The following is a 17,998-nucleotide window of genomic DNA, read 5'->3' as shown; positions in this document are numbered from 1 at the left end:
ATTGAAGACCAACCAAGTCTTAATCTCTCAAACTGGTTCTCTATGCCTGCACTGTTAAATACAGTTGCCACTAGCCTTGGATGGCTATTTAAATTTAATTCTAAGTAATGGACATTTAAAAGGCAGTCCTTCGCTGCACTAGCCACATGCCAAGTGCTCCACAGTCACAGGGTGACTAGTGGCTGCCATGCCAGACAGCACAGATGTGGGTCATTTCCATCATCCAGCAGGTTCTCCTGAACACCTCTGCTTATGCTCTTTATCCCCAGCCTGCGGGACTCATGGTGCTCATAGTGGCTTGGTGAAAAACACTGGCAGGATGGTTACAAGCTTGGGCTTTAGAGACACACCTGGAATTAAGTCTCTGCCTTACTCTTTATTAAGCATATGACCTTGAGCTCATTTATCCTCCCTGGACCTCAGTTATATCATCTCCGAAAGGGGCAAAAGAGGAATAATGCCCTTGACCTCACAAAGTTGCTGTCCGCATTGAATGAAATATCTGCTACCCCCTTGCCTATAGCAAGGGATTCCCAAAAGGAGCCCCCAGCTTGTAGTGCACATTCAGCCCATGTTTTGTTTCATTTTTTGTTTGTTTGTTTCAAATGACTTCTTTAGGCCACAGGATTTTTATGTCAGTGGTGAGTTTGAGTGAGTCAGGCTGTGCAAGCCCATGGAATAGATAAATCAGCAAACAGAAAGAACAGAGTAACCTTAAAAATCCACAAGCAAATGGTTGTGCTTTATTTTTCAGATCTCACAGCTGTTTTTCAACTTACATTCCAACAACTAAATCCTTCCTTAGAATGTGGGCTTAAGCATCCTTTGTTTACAGGGAATCTGACTTTCCGAAAATCAATTCCTCTGCATTTGTGGCTTCAGGCCTTTTACTCAATCAGCCTCTTAACAAAGTAATTTCTCAGATTCACAGTTGACCTCATTGTGCTGGTTTCATGGCCTCACCTGCTGCATCCAACAAAGAGAACCTGTTGCTTCGTGACTGGGGGCCTTGGGGATACTCTCCTGATCTTTAGGCACATTTCCTGACCATGGATCTGCCAGCACCCCCTCTAGGTATCTAGGTCCAATTTGACATCCTGTTGAAATGTGTGTGCTGTAAACATGCATCCATCGTATGCTTAGGAGTTTCAGATGCCAGAATGGGCAATGGCTCCACTAAAGCTATATCCTCAGGAAATCCCATTCAGAGATTCTGCTTGACCGTGGGGTGCTGACTTTATCCACATAAAATACACTCAGATTCAACTAGCATTTACAGACTCCAATAGAAGGCTGCCAAGAGAGATGTGTAGGGAAAATTTTGGAAGATCTTTCATCAAGAGACCAGCATTGCTGATTTAACGGGCTTTGCCCATCGCCATTGGTCCAATAGCTTATTTTGAACTTGAAATGGCCAAGTCTCATTTTAACTTAATTTGAGTCCCCTGCCCTGTCCCCAGTTTTGACCCAAGTATAACTGGAAAGACTAAGCTGGAAAGAAAGTGACACAAAGTCCTCCTGATATCAAAAGTAGTTTAAATTCCTAAAGAATTCACAGCCCTCCAGTCTAGATGTCCTTTAAATCCTTTCTGTACAACTTTGGGCATACTGAATCTTGTAGCAGCTCTAAGACAGAGCTTCAATCCAAGCACTTCTCTCCACTTCCACTGTTATGCCCAGAGTCGAAGCCGCCTGCCACGCTGTTCTCAGAGAGACAGCAGTAAGCCATGGCTGGAAGCAAGATCTGAATTCCCTGCTCAGGAATTGAACCTGGGCAGCCTTGGTGAAATCTAGGTTCCTAGCCACTAGACCACCAGGGCTAGAAGGCTGAAAGCAAAGCTTCCCTGGTTCTTGCCCCCATCAAAAGCAAGGATATTTCAAGGAGGCAAAACTGTATGAACAGGTACAAGGTTTATCATCAAGGGCACAGCACATGTGGGAGAGCACATGGGGAAGCAGTTTAGAGGCAAAAAAGCACACTCTGAGCGGAGCGTGGATCCCCTCACTATTGGGAAGCCTGCCAAAGGGGAGATTTCAGTCACTTCTATAGGGGCAGTTCTTCCAGGTCCTTATTTTCTTCTGGCCAATTATTTGTTTTATCTCTCACACCGGACTGGACTCAGGGCCGTGCCCAAAATGCATGTGCATATGGATTCCAGCCAAGATGGATTCCAGAGCAAAGGCCTATAGGTAGGTTAGCAGGACTTTTAAGGCCTGGTGCCCCTCCCTTTCTGACCCTGAGGAGTCTTTCTGCATGTGTGTAGCTGGGGTCTCCCTGACCCCAAGGATGGGAAGTATGTGACCCCTTGATCTTTTGCCCATGGAGGGCTTAGCCCCTCTCTCCCCCTGCCATTACCATTGTTTAAAGGGTCCATAGAAGACAAAGTCTAGTTATTTACCTTGTTCCTATTGTTACTTCTGTCTCAAAATATGAGCAGGTGGCTGGTTGTAAATGTCTATCCTGGAGCCTACCTGTCTCCTGCCTCAAAAAATATAAACAGGAGGCTAGTTGTAAACTCCTAGCCTGGAACCCATCTACCTCCTGTCTCTACACCTGCCTGCACTCACTCATGAGCCTCCTTGCAGGTCATTAATCCTGCTGTCCATGTTCTTGCCTCTCTATAAGGCCATTGTTCTAACACAACAGCTGGGATAATAATTTTCAAATATATATCAGGTTGTATTGCATCTCTGATTAAAGCTTTTGACTGGCCTCTGACTGCAGGTAAAATGTAATATTAACTCCTTACCTTGGCCTTCAGAACCCCAGATGCCACATCCCTCTGACATCAGCCCTCGTTCCTCTTTCTCTAGCTCCCTACTCCATAGCTACCCTGGCCCCTTTGGTTTCTTTACCTGGCATTCCCCGTCACTGCAACTTCATGTGCTTGTGTCCATCCTTGTCATTCACGTCCTGGCCCGTGTTAAGTCACTTTGTAGAGGCCATCCCTGACCAAGCCCCCGTCCACCCAGCACAATTCCATATTCTCTATCTGTTTTCTTCGTGTGCTTACCCTTCTGATATGAGCTTGCTGGTTTATTGATTTAGATTAGGGTTGGCAAACTTCAGCCTACAGGCCAAATTCAGCCAAATGTCTCTTTTTGCACAGCCCATGAGCTAATGATTTTTACATTTTTAAATGGTTGAAATAAATCAAAAGATGGTGACTTCATGATATGTGAAAATCACATGAAGTTAAAATTTCAGTGTCCGTGAGTAAAGTTTTGTTGGAATACAAACTCATTTGTTTAGAGATTGTCTATGGCTGCTTCTGCACTATAACCACAGAGGTGTGTAGTGGCTACAGAGACTGTAGGATCCACAAAGCCTAATATATTTACTGTCTGGCTCTTTAAAGATAAAGTTTGATGACCCCTGGTCCAGATATGTACTGTCTTTCTTCCCCTTTTCTCTACCTCCTTGCCACTAAAATGTCAGCTCTCTAAAACAGAAACATAGTTGTGTTATCTGTTATATTCTTACAGCCTCCAGTATACTGACTCATAGCGAGCACATGCAAGTAAGTGTTTGTTCTTTAAAAAAAAAAAAAATCTTTTTAGGGCCACACATGCAGCACATGGAGGATCGCATGTTAGGGGTCGATTTGAAGCTGTAGCTGCTGGCCTACACCACAGCCACAGCAACTCAGGATCCTCATCTGCAGCCTGCACCACAGCTCACGGCAATGTCGGATCCATAACCCACTGAGTAAGGCCAGGGATCAAACCTGCATCATCGTGGATGCTAGTCAGATTCGTTTCTGCTGAGCCACGATGGGAACTCCAAGTGGTTGTTCATTGAATGAGTGGGCAGCATATTGAATGTTGCTGGGCAACCCAGGAACATACTACTCTGGCCCATATTTCCATAGATCAACCAGCAAGCAAGAAAAAAAATATGCTGGGAAATTTATTGAAATAAACCTCAAACAGAACTCACATAAAGTCACACATAAACTTCTAAAGTTCAAATTCTTTAAGTGTGTTAGTTAAGATAACCCTCGGTGCAGTAACAGATAAACTTCTTTGTTCACCTAGTAACCAGTTTGGGGACTGAGGGCTCTGGTTAAGACTTGGGCTTATAGAAGCTCCACAGTCTGTCTGGGTCTCCCTGGCTCTCAACATCAGCTAGCAGCAGAAGGTAAAAGATAGTAGGAGCAGCACTGGAGAGTTGGGCTCAGGGAGCTGTGCATCACTTCTGCAGTATCCCCTTGGCCAACATAATCACCTGGCCCACCTAGGCATACAGTGGGCTGGGGAATACAACTGCTCTCCAGGTAGCTACTCTCACCATACCTGTATGCTATGGAAGGTGAACAAGAACCCTTGGTGATTAGCAGGTTGTCTTTGCTACTATAGGTGACTTCCTTTGAAAAAATGTATTATAATGGATCTCATTTTTGGAAGTCAGGGGTTGTGGCTTCAGAGGCAGCATAGATCTGCAAATGTGTTCATTTGATTTGATGCCTGGGCAAGGTAGATTCATGGAATTTACTGTTGTATGAACCTCTCCTTTTGAGACTTTGCTCACTGAAAGAAAATCTAATTATCATCCAGACTCATTTCCTATATCCAAAGAATCTTCAGAGGTAGATTGAAAACAGGAGATCAAAAAATATAACTGGCCCCAGGAGAAGACCTCTCACTGTCGGAATTTTTTTATCCTCTCGTGAGTGGTGGGCTCAAATTTTGACCAAACCCCTAGCTCTGATTTACTCTCAGATAGGATCAAAGTTCCTGCATAACCTTAGGAAAGAATCAAAGTGCTGTATAATAATCCAACCCATTTCTCTAAGAAGGAGAAATGCATGCTCTCATCTCAGAAGGGCTGTGTGTCTTCAAAAATCTTTACCAGCTTTCTTTTCATCAGAATGTGGAACCAGACTTTTCAGCTTGCTGACTTCTAAGTTGCAAGCTGGGTTTTGGCATCACCCTGCTCTTCTGATTGGCGATATCGTTTTATTTCCCTACCAACGGGTTAGGAATAAAATAAACCTGTTTACGACACTTAACTATTCCTCTAGCTTTTGATATAAGCCACACTAGACAATATTTTTTATAGATACCAATTTAACATTAGTGCTATGATACTAGCTCTGAAGGATCGCTATTCTTCAAAATTAAAGTCTCTTTCTAAGCCATATAAATGTGATCTGGACCAATTGATCTTGTTTTTCTCCCTCTCTTTTATCAAAATAACTTGAGATTTTAGAGCAGTATTTGTCGTTTTTGCACCACTTATCCTAGGACATTCTGCATGTGATGGAGGTTACATTGTCAAATGGGTTTGAGAAATGCTCCATAATATATACTTTTTTTGGAGGTTGACAATGTTCTATAGCAAATTGAAACTGAAATGCGTTGCAGTGTAGAAGCCTGTTAGCTTTCAACTTAGCATTATTCTGCTGAATATCATTTTTCGTTTACTGACAACTTAATATGAACTATGCACTATGCTTATTGTTGTCCCTGCATTAACCCATTTGGTTCTCACAGCAGCCCAATGAGACAGGTACTGTTGTATCCATTCTGCAGAGCAGGAACTGAAACCCATTAAGGTCAAGTAACTGGCCCAAGGTCATATAGTTAGTAATGAGGAAATCTGCCTTTTAAACCATGTATGTATGTGCCAGATACCCATCTCTGGACCATCAAGCTCCCACTTTTTAGAACAGTACTATGAAGGAGTTCCCATCGTGGCTCAGCGGAAACAAATCTGACTAGCATCCATGAGGATGCAGGTTCAATCCCTGGCCTTGCTCAGTGGGCTAAGGATCCAGCATTGCCAAAAGCTGTGGTGTAGGTTGCAGATGTGGCTCAGATCCTGCACTGTCATGACTATGGTGTAGGCCAGCAGCTACAGCACCAATTTAACCCCTCGCCTGGGAACCTCCATATGCCACAGGTGCAGCCAAAAAAAAAAAAAATCTATGAAAACACAGTAGATTTTTAAGAACTTGGTGCATGTCAAAGGAGGCAATTTCCTTGATATTGATGGTCGTATAGTGTAAGAAGGAACAACTAAAGCCGTGACTAATTCTGAAGAGAGGAGAAGGAAGAAAGGAGGGAGGAAAGGAAGAAAAAGGAGGAGGAAGGAAAAGGGAAGGGCATGAAAACACTCTAGCATCATGTATGGGGGAAAAATGACAATTTGCCAGATCATCTCCTAAGTTAGTACTGATTATATAAATGATTTGACCTTGAGGTCCATGACCTAGCTCCTATGCCTTGCCACTAATCTGCTATATAATCTGCATAATATAAATTAGATCATCCGACCTCCCTGAGCCTCAGTTTGCTCATCTGTAAAACAGACAAAATACTCCTAAGCCTGTCTGTGCTATTTGCCTAGTGTGAAGAGCAAAGTGGTAAGGGTTAGGAAAGTACTTTGGAAATGATTTTTTTTAACTTGCATCATGGTATATTACAATAATGATTTTAAACATTTATTTTTCAGCCACAGGGTCCCTTCTAAAAATGAACTCTTAAGGGGAATCTCAATATGTGAAATAGATTAAAAGCAAAGTTGACTGTTGAGGTGTTCCCATTGTGGTGCAGCAGAAATGAATCTGACTAGGATCCATGAGGATGCAGGTTCGATCCCAGGCCTTGCTCAGTGGGTTGGGGATCTGGGGTTGCCATGAGCTATGATGTAGGTCGCAGACATGGCTCGGAACTGGTGTTGCTGTGGCCGTGGCATAGGCCAGCAACTTCCGCTCCCATTCAACGCCTAGCCTGGGAACCTCCATATGCCACAGGTGCAGCCCTAAAAGCAAAACAAACAAAACAAACAAACAACTGTTGAATCAAGGGTGGGGAACCCAGAGCTCCTACCTCTCCTCTGACCCCTCACCCTCCTCCCTTGAAAATGGCAAAGGGGCTCCACAGATGCCCAAGGGTCCACAGAGCACTGACCCAGCACAATGGGGGAGGTGGGACTGCATGTGTCCCGCTCTCTGAGCCTCCGTTTCCCTCTGTGTCAAAGGAAGGAGGTGGAAGAAAGGATTCTTCAGGCCTCTTCCAGCTCTGATATTCTGGAAATCTCAGCTTCTGGTTCTTACATGACTAGAGTGAAATGTCGCCTTCCAGCCTGACTTTGAAAATGCCCCCTACTGGCAATATGCTACACAGGTTTTCATGCTGGCAAATCTTGACCAAGTGTCCTGAGAGACAGCCCCACTGCCACCCCACGGCCCCGCTCTGAACTATCTTAGTAACAGGGGCCACTGTCTCCAGGTTGGACGCATTCATTCTCTCAACGATGTTTCCTGAGCTGCTTTTCTGTGGAACAATCTGCAGCCCGGATAAAGGGGTCCTAGAATGAACAGACCTCCAGCTTCGTCCAGGAGCCCGCAGACCCGTGGGAAGATGGGGACAGACGTGCCAGCAGGGAGAGCACAGTGGGAACCAACACAAGTACTCAGGACTGGCTGGCAGCCTAGCAGAACGCCAAGGGCACAGCCCTGCAGTCAGTCCCGGATCCACGCCCCTCTTGCACAGCCCGGGGAAAGCCACTCCACTTCCCCATGTCTCAGTTCCTTTACATTGAAAATGGGAATGATAATTACCCACTTCATAGGGGTTTGTGAGAAGGAAAGAATTTAAAACTTAAAAAGCACTTAGAAGAGTGCCTAAAATACAAATGCACTCAGCAACTGTTAACTAACATCTTTTCCAGCCCAGGGCAGAATCCTCTCTCTGATAGAACAGCGTCACGGTGAACAGCTGTCCCTGGAGACAGATGGCCAGGGTTCCAGGCTGAATTCAGCCACTTTGCTGCATCACCACCATCACTGTGCAAAGTTAACAAACTTGCCTAAACAATGCGTAACAACACAAAAACTCTCAAACCTGGCCTCTGACCGAGCAAGAACATGATCCGTGTTAGCAATTATTATTATTGTTTTTGATGGCAGGGAGAATTGCTGGTTTCTAACTGTGGGAAGTGGAAAAGACATCAAGATGAAAGTGACATTTGAGTGGACCATGGGCATGTGCCTTGGATTTTGTGAACCTGAGCTGAGTTCTGGCTCTTAGGAGACCTGCCCGTCCTGCATGTGCATTTCAGAACCTCCATATGCTGGGGCTTGCCCTTTACAACCACAGTCAGGGGAATAACCCCCAGGAGAAAACATTACGGTCTGAAGTTATATAGAGACAGAGATAGAGATAGGGGTGTGTGTGTGTGTGTGTGTGTGTGTGTGTGTGTGTGCATGTGCACACATGCTAGCTCTTCCCAAACCTTCCATGACTCCCCGTTGCCTTTGGGATAAAGTCTAGACCACTTAGCCTAGCCTTTGAATCCCTATGCTACCCAGACCCAAATGCCCATGGCCCTCCTGGGCCAACCCCATTCTCCACCCACTGAACTTACATATCTGGGCAGATTCCCGCCTTCACATCTTGGCTCCCCTTCTCTCTGACCTGACAGGTCAACCTGTCTTTCCCTCATGACTCAATCCTTGCCTCCTCCTGTTGCCTTTTTCCCGTCATAGGTTCCCATAGTTGGCTTCTGCTTCTCCGAACTTCTTAGGCCCCAGCCACATGAGCCACTCACTTGTCACTTCTGGGCCACGAGCCTGTGTGTGTGTCATGTCTTCCCAAGCAGCTGGAGGGATTCCCAGAATGAGGACCCTCTCTGAGACTTCCTTATGTCTCTCTCAACCCTGCCACACAACACCACCGATGTTTTAGCTCAGAGCCTTACACGCAGTAGGGATCCAACAAATATTTGCTGAAAGACCCTGGCAAATGGGGCAGTATAAGTAAACTACTCTGGGTCACTTTGCTGTACAGTAACAACTGACAGAACGTGGTAAAACTACTATAGTGGAAAAAATAAAAATCACATTAAAAAAAGAAATTTTTTTAAAAACCCACTAATTTTTTTAAAATGCTATTGGAGTTCCAGTCATGGCTCAGCGATTAATGAACCCAACTAGTATCCATAAGGATGCAGGTTCTATCCCTGGCCCCACTCGATGGGTTAAGGATCTGGCGTTGCCGTGAGCTGTATCATAGGCCAGTGGCTACAGCTCTGATTCTACCCCTAGCCTGGGAACCTCCATATGCTGCAGGTGCTGCCCTAAAAAGACAAAAAGAAACAATTTAATAAAAGAAAATTTTTAAATGCTGTCAACCAGTAATTGTAGGGACAACTCTGTGCTCAGTATTATAATAGATTAAAAATTGGAAATGAGAGAAATAAAGAAATAAGGGGATAAAATAATCATCCCCTAGAAAGTTAAATCTAGATAGAAAAATACAGCAAAAATCATGTAAGGTTTAAATCATATGATTAGAACTACAGAGTGAGCGCAACAAGAAAAGGGTTAGCAGGCTTGGGGAAAAGGAGGGTCTGGCCTTTGGAACAACCACAGGGAATTAACTCTCCATGCTCTGACTTGCACTGGGCAAAACAGTTTAGCTGCATAAACAGTTAAATCCTCACCCCTGAGAAGAGGCTTACCCATCCTGGTGAGGATTTCCATGGGGGTGGGGCTGGGAGGACTGGACGTGAAGAGCATCTTGTTTCTTGTTGTTTTTCATCTACTAAGACTTTCGAGCCCGGTGTGTCCAGTGTTGCTGGTGTGATGCTCAGCTCCTTGACTTCCCGTCTGGTGTTGGCTGGGGGGCAGGGAGGGGGCAAAGGGTCCATTCCCGAGGAGCCTGACTAACGTTATGTCACCACCTTGCTCTCGTTAACAGATCGGTTACTGGAATGAAGATGATAAGTTTGTCCCTGCAGCCACAGATGCTCAAGCTGGGGGGGATAATTCAAGCGTCCAGAATAGAACGTACATTGTCACTACCATCCTAGTGAGTACTCGGTCTTTGTGGAGGGATGTGAGCCAGACCAACACAAAGGCTACCCCAGGAGGGAAAGCTGGCCATTCTTCTTGCCAAAACTATGTGATAGGCAGAAAGAGAGAGTAGGAAAAGGAATATCCTGAAAATCCAAGGTGCTTTTGCTCTCTGACTCTGCCCTGATTTCACTTTGCACCCTTGGATAAGTCCTCCTTTGAGCCACAGTGGTCCCATGGATAAAACATAAGGGTGAGACTAAATTGCAGTGGTTCTGACTCTACTCTTCCTCAGTAGAAGCCATTTTCAAAGAAAGTCTCCTAAAGTTCAGCACCTAAAGTGGGTATGAGTGAAGCTTCTGTGATCTTCAGTGCTTGATTCTGAGAAAACCAGAGACTGTTCGGGGTCTGTTTCCCCAAGAGAGCGTCCCCAGAGATACCTTCAAAAACTATAAGTGCTCCTGGAACAGAACTTGAAATGCTATACACCACGTCTCAGTGAAACCTTCTTATTTTAACAGCTTGCTTCCTTAATCCAAGTTTTGTAATGGAGGAGGGGGAGCAGAGATGCAGGAAGTAAATTCAGTGGCTAGAGAGACTTCCCCAAAGATAGCCAGTGTGGGAGACATCATCCTCTGCCCTACTGAAGGCCTCCCTACCCAAGAGTGAACCCAGATACCACATTCTCCATCTCCCATTTCTCCACCAGGAAGATCCTTACGTGATGCTCAAGAAGAATGCCAACCAGTTTGAAGGCAATGACCGTTATGAGGGCTACTGTGTGGAGCTGGCAGCAGAGATTGCCAAGCACGTGGGCTACTCCTATCGTCTTGAGATTGTCAGCGATGGAAAATATGGAGCCCGTGACCCTGACACAAAGGCTTGGAATGGCATGGTGGGAGAGCTGGTCTATGGAGTAAGTTCCCCTACAGGGTGGGAAACTGGAGGCAGAGGTCTGATAGGAAATCATTGGGTGGTTGGCTGGCCCTGTTGATAGATGCCTTTTGGACCCCATAATTCAGTATTTTTCCTGCTAAAAAGATGAGGAGTCCAAAATCCAGTGTCTTAAGACAATTTTTGTTCAAGTTCCTGGTCTCATCTCCTTCAGCTAAACTCAGCTCAGTCTTGTGACTTCAGTTGATCATCACCCAACAGAGGTAATGGTTTAGCTTCAAGATTAATTTCCCTGAGGCAACCACTGAGTTGTCTCTTCCCTGCTTGGTCGTTTATGGCTTCCTCAATATGAATTTCTGTCCTGGTGTTGGTTACACCCTAGATACAACCAAACATTCCAGTCCCTTTCCCTCTCCAGCACCTTCCACTTCAGCCAAACCACCCAGAGTCACTCTGTTTTCTAGAGTACCCCTTTCCACTCTGCACCTCTAAAATCCTACCCTTCCCCCCAAGCCTGCATCAGATGCTTTTTCCAAGGTGTAACTTCTTTCTCTCCCTGACAGGTAGGAGCTCTCCCTTTTAACTGCTCTTGGCTTCCCTGTAGAATTTAGTTTCCACCTCTTGTATGGCTTACCCTGCCTTATATAAGGGTTCTCTGTGAATGGGAATTGGTCTACGCCATTCACCATATGTGAAATAAGACCATGCACGATGACTATGAAATCTTCAATAAACTAAAGCATTTTGGAGAAGACACTGAATTCCCTGAATTGTTTAAAGTATTTAAGGAACCATTGAAAAACAAAAGATCTAATCCCTCTCCCGTCCACAGAATCTTAACATTTTGTGGGGTAAAGACCATGAGAGAGTATGGAAAATAGCAGAGCATTGGGGTTCAGGCAAAAGGCTGGCATGAGTTTGCCTATCTCTCAAGAAGGATATGGGACTTAAAAAGTTGCCATATTCAAATAGAGAGGAAGACAGCCCAGGAATTTCTATAGTATAAACTATGGAACAGTGATGGAAATAAGTGTGAAAGAAGAAAGAGAAAACACTGATCATTTCTGTAGAGGGCTTGGGTTGAGCAGTCAGGGATAAGTGTGAGTAACAAATGACAAGGGAAAGGGTGTGGATTAGTTCAGTGGGCACTGAAAGATCAGGAAGTTACTTGAGTATAGGAAAGCAAAGGGCAATGGAAGAAGAATCCTGCTATCATGTGCAAGAAATTGAAGACTCCAGGCTGGGTCTTTAAGTGAAAGCATATGCCAAGCCCCTGGTTGATGTTGAGTTCTGGTCAGGATGAAGCAACCTTTTAGGAGCTTTTAAAATCTCATTGTCTCAAGGCAATAGGATTCATGATAGCTCCAAGAGCCATGCAAAGGGAATTCAAAGAAGAAAGAGATGAAATAAAGAAAATCCTTTTCTAGGAAGGTGGGTTCTGAGATGACCTGGGAAGAGGGTTAATGCATTGAGAAGGGGGGCTGTGTTTCTACCCTTTGTCCTCCTTGACTGCTTCTCATTTTGGAAAGCTTCATTGATGAAAGATAGAGGTCTAGATGGTTAATGCTGCATCTGGAGGCTGGTTTCCATGGGAACCTCCACCAAGCTCTTAAGGTCATTCCCATAGAAACTGCTGTGAACTTTTCACCTCCACCAGCATTCATCGTCACCTTCACCCCATGTAATACAGTTCCTTTAGTAAAAGTCCTGTGATCTAGGCAGAATAACACAGAATAACAGTATGATTATCCTGAGTGCAACCCGGCCCCCAGTAGCCAGTCATCAGTCATGGGTCACTAGTGATAAACCAGAGTTGCTTCCAGATGCCTCAGCTCCCAGCCCTTCCCCATCCCCTCCCCTCCACCAGTCCTGTCCTTTTGCCCAGTAAAAACTATGCTCTGAAGACTCCATGATGAACCCAAAGGGATGTCCTCTCCTGATGACCTGGGAAGAGGGTTAGTGAGTTGAGAAGGGGGGCTGTGTTTCAGTTTGGCTTTTCTGCTGCCCAGAGGAGTAAAAGAGGGGTTTAGCGAAGCATCTCTCAACCACAAACCAACAGCAAGGTCAGAAAAAAATCATTTGGAAGCCTCCAAACTTCTTCTTTCTGTTCCTTTTAAATAAGCCAAGTCAATCAGGGTCTCTCTCATCTTCCTTTTGCTCCCTCTTACCTCTGTCAACAAAGGTAATAGTAGCATCTCAGCATATAGTATATCCAGGCGCTGTGCTAAATATATTACCCACATCTTTTGCTTACTTCTCAGAACAGCCCCAGAAGGTGGATATGGTTATTTTCCACATGTTATGGATGAGGACACTGAAGCCCAAGGAGATTAGGCAGTTCGGCAAAGGACATGCTGGAGAGTTGGGACATGCAGCCCCAGCTCTTCTACAGCATGCTGGGACGCCTCTGTAGAAATCACACCATCCAAGCACTGGACTCTAAGGCCAGTATTGGAAAGTGGTGAGAAGAGCAACAGTGTCTGGATGCTCAGATGCCACAGGCTGCAAATGAAGTTTCTGCTTCTTGAACAGGTACAGCTTTGTGCCTGATTTGCAGTGATGTTCTTACTTTTCCTTGGTCTTAGAGAAGCAGAAAGAGAGTGAACTCTGGAGACAAATACCTGGGCTTGAATTTTAATTCTGCCAGCTTACTGGCTACATGATTCCTGAAAGCCACTGACCTCCTCCCAGGGTTAACCCTAGGTCCTTTGTCCCAGGACTGGAGAGGGGAATCTCCCTACACAGTGCCTCACTTAGAGTGACTCTCCAACCCTGATGGAGTTTTCCTCAATTCCTGCTTTTACCTACTGCATCAACACTGTTTACTGTTTTCTCCAACATTGCTTCTGGACAATGCTGTGTTGAGATCTCCTAGGTCATTGGTTCTCAAAGTGTGATGTCTGGACCAGCAGCATGGGCATCACCTGGGCACTTGTTGGAAATGCAAATTCTCAGGTCTCTCCAGACCCAATGATGTAGAAGCTCTGCCATCTGTGGTTTAAACCCCACCCCCGCCAAGGTGCTTGTGATGGACTGCATGCTTAACTTTGAGAGCCACAGTCATAAGGTGTCAGTTTAAGGAAATAATTTTGAGCACCTGTGAAATGCCCACAGCTCACAGTACTCTCATCCATTTGATTCATTTGACTCTTACAAAACACTTCTGTCAAAGAGATAAAGCAGAAATTGTTATGCCTCTCTTTTGAAACAGGAAACTGATATCCAGAAGAACAACTGTCTCACTCAAGACCACATGGTCGGTGAGTCACAAAAGATATCAGGGCTACTTTCCCAGATAAGCATTGCCCTTGACTGATCCTACAGCGGTCCAGTAACTTCCTGAGGCACTGGAAATAAACTCCTGAGACCTTTTGGTCAATATCAAACAAGCTAAAATACTGCTGCTTTGCACAAACCACCTTCCCTCTCTGGACCTGAGTTTCCCATCTGCAAAACAAGTTCGCTGAATTCAGCATCTCTCCCTGTGTGTATCTTACTCATGCAGGTGCCTTTTGGTGCTCCACAGATTCACAGCCAAAGAATTTTGGAAAACTTCTTCTACTTCTACTTAAGTGCATAGTGGTCTTTTAAAGGTTCTGAGAAGTCCTGTCACAAAGTAGCCTGTTTAAATTCATGCTTATTTCTACGTTATACTTAATTTTATTCTTCCAAACATAATATTCCATGGAACAAACCCTAGAACTGCTAAATGAACTAAGTGATAAGATGACGTGGTTCTGTGATTTTTTTTCCCAGTCCATAGTCCCTTTTATTAACTCTCATCAGGAGGCATCAAATAAATCTATTCAATTCCCTTTACCATGTTTAAAGCTGGTTTTTATCCATCTCCCTTTTGGGCAATTTGTGGTCATTTTCTTGAAGTCATTTCCATAGCTTTTCTCCCTCATTCCTTTTCTACCTATGTTAGGTTACAGAGGACATAGGAAATATTTTCTCCCTGGCAATGGCTTGTGTTTGGAAAAAGTATCAAGATTTATGTAGTGGGTGTTAGGGGGAAAAAAAAAAACAACGGAATTACTGTAAAATACACACTCAATTCCGCATTGTTTAACGGAAACTTTCTTTCTGTATGTGAGAAACTTAAGTCATTCTGAAGCCAGGCTTTTTATTACACTTAAAATATGTTCTCAAAAACCCCAGCCAATGAGAGTAAGCAGAGGAAATCTTTCATAAGCAACACCAGCCAGCAGCTGGGCGGGGGCGAGGTCCACACAGCATCTGTCCCCAGCCTCACATCTGGACTGTTGCCCAGCATTGTGAGAGAAAGCCATCCGCCTCCATCAGACGTGCGCAGACATGCCTCTCATTTCAGAAATGAATGTTATGGCATCTGTCCATGGAGCCCTGTTAGATTTCCAGGATCTCTTGATCTCAGGCCAGGAGACCAGTGGATTTTTACAGCACAGATGCCAGTGCTTCTGCCATTAGGCAGAGGTAGGAAAGACTGAAGAGCAAGGCAGTGAATCTGTGTGCTGGTGCCCGAGAGGAACATTTCCCATGACTGTGTCATGTGTGTCTACATGCATTTTAAAAACTGAATGATTTGTGCATTTCCTAGTGATCTTCCTGGAAAAAAACGTTGTGATACAACGCTCTGCCAGGCCTTAGCTCACATGAGTTCCTCCTCTGCGAATGTATTCTTTTCTCGAGCAACCTGTAAAAATCCTAACCCCACTTCAATGCCAGATTTACATGTCACCCCTTTGATGACGCAGCCCGTGACGTCCTCAGCCAGAATGAATTCCTTCCTGACCTGTAGAATTTTGTATCTCTTGGATAGCATGTATCCTGCCTACCTTGTACATTGAGAAATTGTGTATGTGTGTGTGTGTGTGTACCAGTCTCTCCAACCAGTTTGTAATCCCGAGTGTAGAAACTATAGCTTACCTTCAAGCCTAGGGCTAGTGCATAAAAAGCACCCAATAAATGTTTATGGAGCTAAATTTGCTTTTACTGCCTTGTTAGCCAGGACTGTCTTGGTTGCAAGTAAGAAAAACCCAACTCAAACTGCATTAGGCAAATAGAAGGACTGATTCATGTTCGTAGGGATAAACAAAAGAGTAGATTGACACATGCTCCAAAGGAATCCAGAGTAAACCCTGAATTTAGGGTGGCCTAAGTTATTTCATCATGAGTCAACTTCTGGGAGTTCCCGTCATGGCTCATCAGTAACAAACCTGACCATAAGGACGAGGGTTCGATCCCTGGCTTCGCCCAGTGGGTTAAGGATCCAGTGTTGCCATGAGCTATGGCGTAGACTGGCAGCTACAGCTCCTATTCAACCCCTAGCCTGGGAACTTACATGTGCCTTGGGTATGGCCCTATAAAGACCAAAAAAAAAAGTGAATCAGCTTCTGCCTCTCACTCTGACTCTCAGGGTTAATAACCATTAAAGAGACTTGGGTAGTATGCCATCCTTGAATTAATCTTTCTGACCAGGGGAGAGGAGTACACCAATGGCCAGACTGGGGTGTCACCAGGGTGATCAGCCCCATCTGAACCAGGAGGACGGGGGTGGGGCAGGAGTAATTCTTCCAGAGGGAGGAGGAAGGGCTGCTGGGCAGGCAAAAAAATAACAGGTATTACAGCAGCCTACTTCCAGTAAGGTGAGGAAGATGCCCTTAGCAATTAGAACTGTTAAACAATGGGATAATCTCTTCTGGAAGATATGGAGAGGATTATCCATTTAACATAAATATTTAATAGAGAGGAGGACACAGTGGACTTCTGAAGTTTTGCCAGCTCTCACATCCTTTAAGATACAAAGGAATATTCACAGTAAAGAAAAAAAAAAAAAAAAAGAACAGAGAGCTACTGAGCTCAAATCATTTTTTCTTCTCTTCCTTTTTTCTTTTTTTCTTTTTTTCTGTAGCGAGCAGATGTGGCCGTGGCCCCTTTAACAATCACTTTGGTCCGGGAAGAGGTGATAGACTTCTCCAAGCCATTTATGAGTCTGGGAATCTCCATCATGATAAAAAAGCCCCAGAAGTCCAAGCCCGGGGTGTTCTCCTTCCTGGATCCTTTGGCTTATGAGATTTGGATGTGCATCGTCTTCGCCTACATTGGCGTGAGCGTCGTCCTCTTCCTGGTCAGCCGCTTCAGCCCCTACGAGTGGCACAGTGAAGAGTTTGAGGAAGGGCGGGACCAGACCACCAGCGACCAGTCCAATGAGTTTGGAATATTCAACAGCTTGTGGTTCTCCCTGGGAGCCTTCATGCAGCAGGGATGTGACATTTCTCCCAGGTCAGTCTGCTCTTCTCAACCCTTTGTTCAATGCTGTGGGTTTTTTGTTTGTTTGTTTGTTTTTGGAAAAAATAAATAAATACTGAGAAGTTAAGGGGGATGGGAATTTTTTCCAGCCTTCATTGGATTCAGTTTTTCAGCTGCACTTTCCTGTCAACTGTCCAGTGCATGCTGTGGATTATCTGGACACATCCTGTGTGTAGGCCACCTCGGTCTGCTCTCTGACTGATGCTCTCTCAAGATTAACAGGTGTAACCATGTAGCTGAAAGATGCAGAGAAAGAATGGGAGGGTGGGCAGTACAACCAACGTCTATTGAGCACCTCCCGTAGATGCTAAGCAAGGTTTGGAGTCCTTTGCATGCCTCACGTCATTCAATCTTCAGGGAAGCATCAGGTGGGTCTCCTGTTGTGTCTCCTTTTACAAACGAGGAACCACAGAAATGTTGACTACCTTCCCAGGGTGGTGGCTGGTTGAGTCGTGATTCAGACCACCATCTGCCTACTTCTGAGTGACAGAAGAAGTGTGAACTATGAGTGGCTTCCATCTCTGGCTTGAGCACTGTCTGTGTGGCTCTGGATCAGTCCCCTGACCCTGGAAGACCTTGGTTTCTTCATCATTAAGAGAAAAGGATTCTCCTGTTCTTGGCTCTCAGAAAGCCCTTGGCAATAATTTAATTCCAAAGGACATGGGAATTTGTTTCCTGTGGCTCAAAAATGAGTTTTCTTGGAAGTTCCTCGGATTTCATATAGAGAGGACTGGGGGGACCAATCAGTGAGCTTTTCAGCCCCCACATGAGACCTGAGTGGCCCCATATTTGTCTGTTTTATATATTATAATTGTGAATACAATTTCTTTTGTGAAAAGGATTCTGAAAGGAAGGGGGGAAGGAAGGAGGGAGGGAGGGAAGGAAGAAAGGAAGGAAGGAAAGAGGGAGGGAAGGAAATTAGAAAGAAAACAGAAGAAAAGACAGCAAGCAGCCAAGTTGAAGGAAGGGAGGGAGGAAGGAAAAATGGAAAAGAGAAGGGAGAAAAAGAA

General features: G+C 44.8%; 1 protein-coding gene across 2 annotated transcripts in view; it reads left to right on the top strand.

Annotated features, from left to right (window-relative positions):
* Positions 1-17,998, top strand: part of GRIA1 (glutamate ionotropic receptor AMPA type subunit 1) — a 321,581-nt gene that overhangs the window by 212,506 nt on the left and 91,077 nt on the right. For both annotated transcript variants that reach the window (XM_021077008.1, XM_021077009.1), the window contains exons 9-11: positions 9,709-9,819; positions 10,513-10,719; positions 16,591-16,961. In XM_021077008.1, the coding sequence (XP_020932667.1) occupies positions 9,709-9,819; positions 10,513-10,719; positions 16,591-16,961 (689 nt within the window). The remainder of the gene's footprint in view (positions 1-9,708; positions 9,820-10,512; positions 10,720-16,590; positions 16,962-17,998) is intronic.

The sequence above is a fragment of the Sus scrofa genome, chromosome 16 (genome assembly GCF_000003025.6).
Source record: "Sus scrofa isolate TJ Tabasco breed Duroc chromosome 16, Sscrofa11.1, whole genome shotgun sequence".
Taxonomy (NCBI): domain Eukaryota; kingdom Metazoa; phylum Chordata; class Mammalia; order Artiodactyla; family Suidae; genus Sus; species Sus scrofa.
This window is presented reverse-complemented; position numbering and strand designations above follow the sequence as displayed.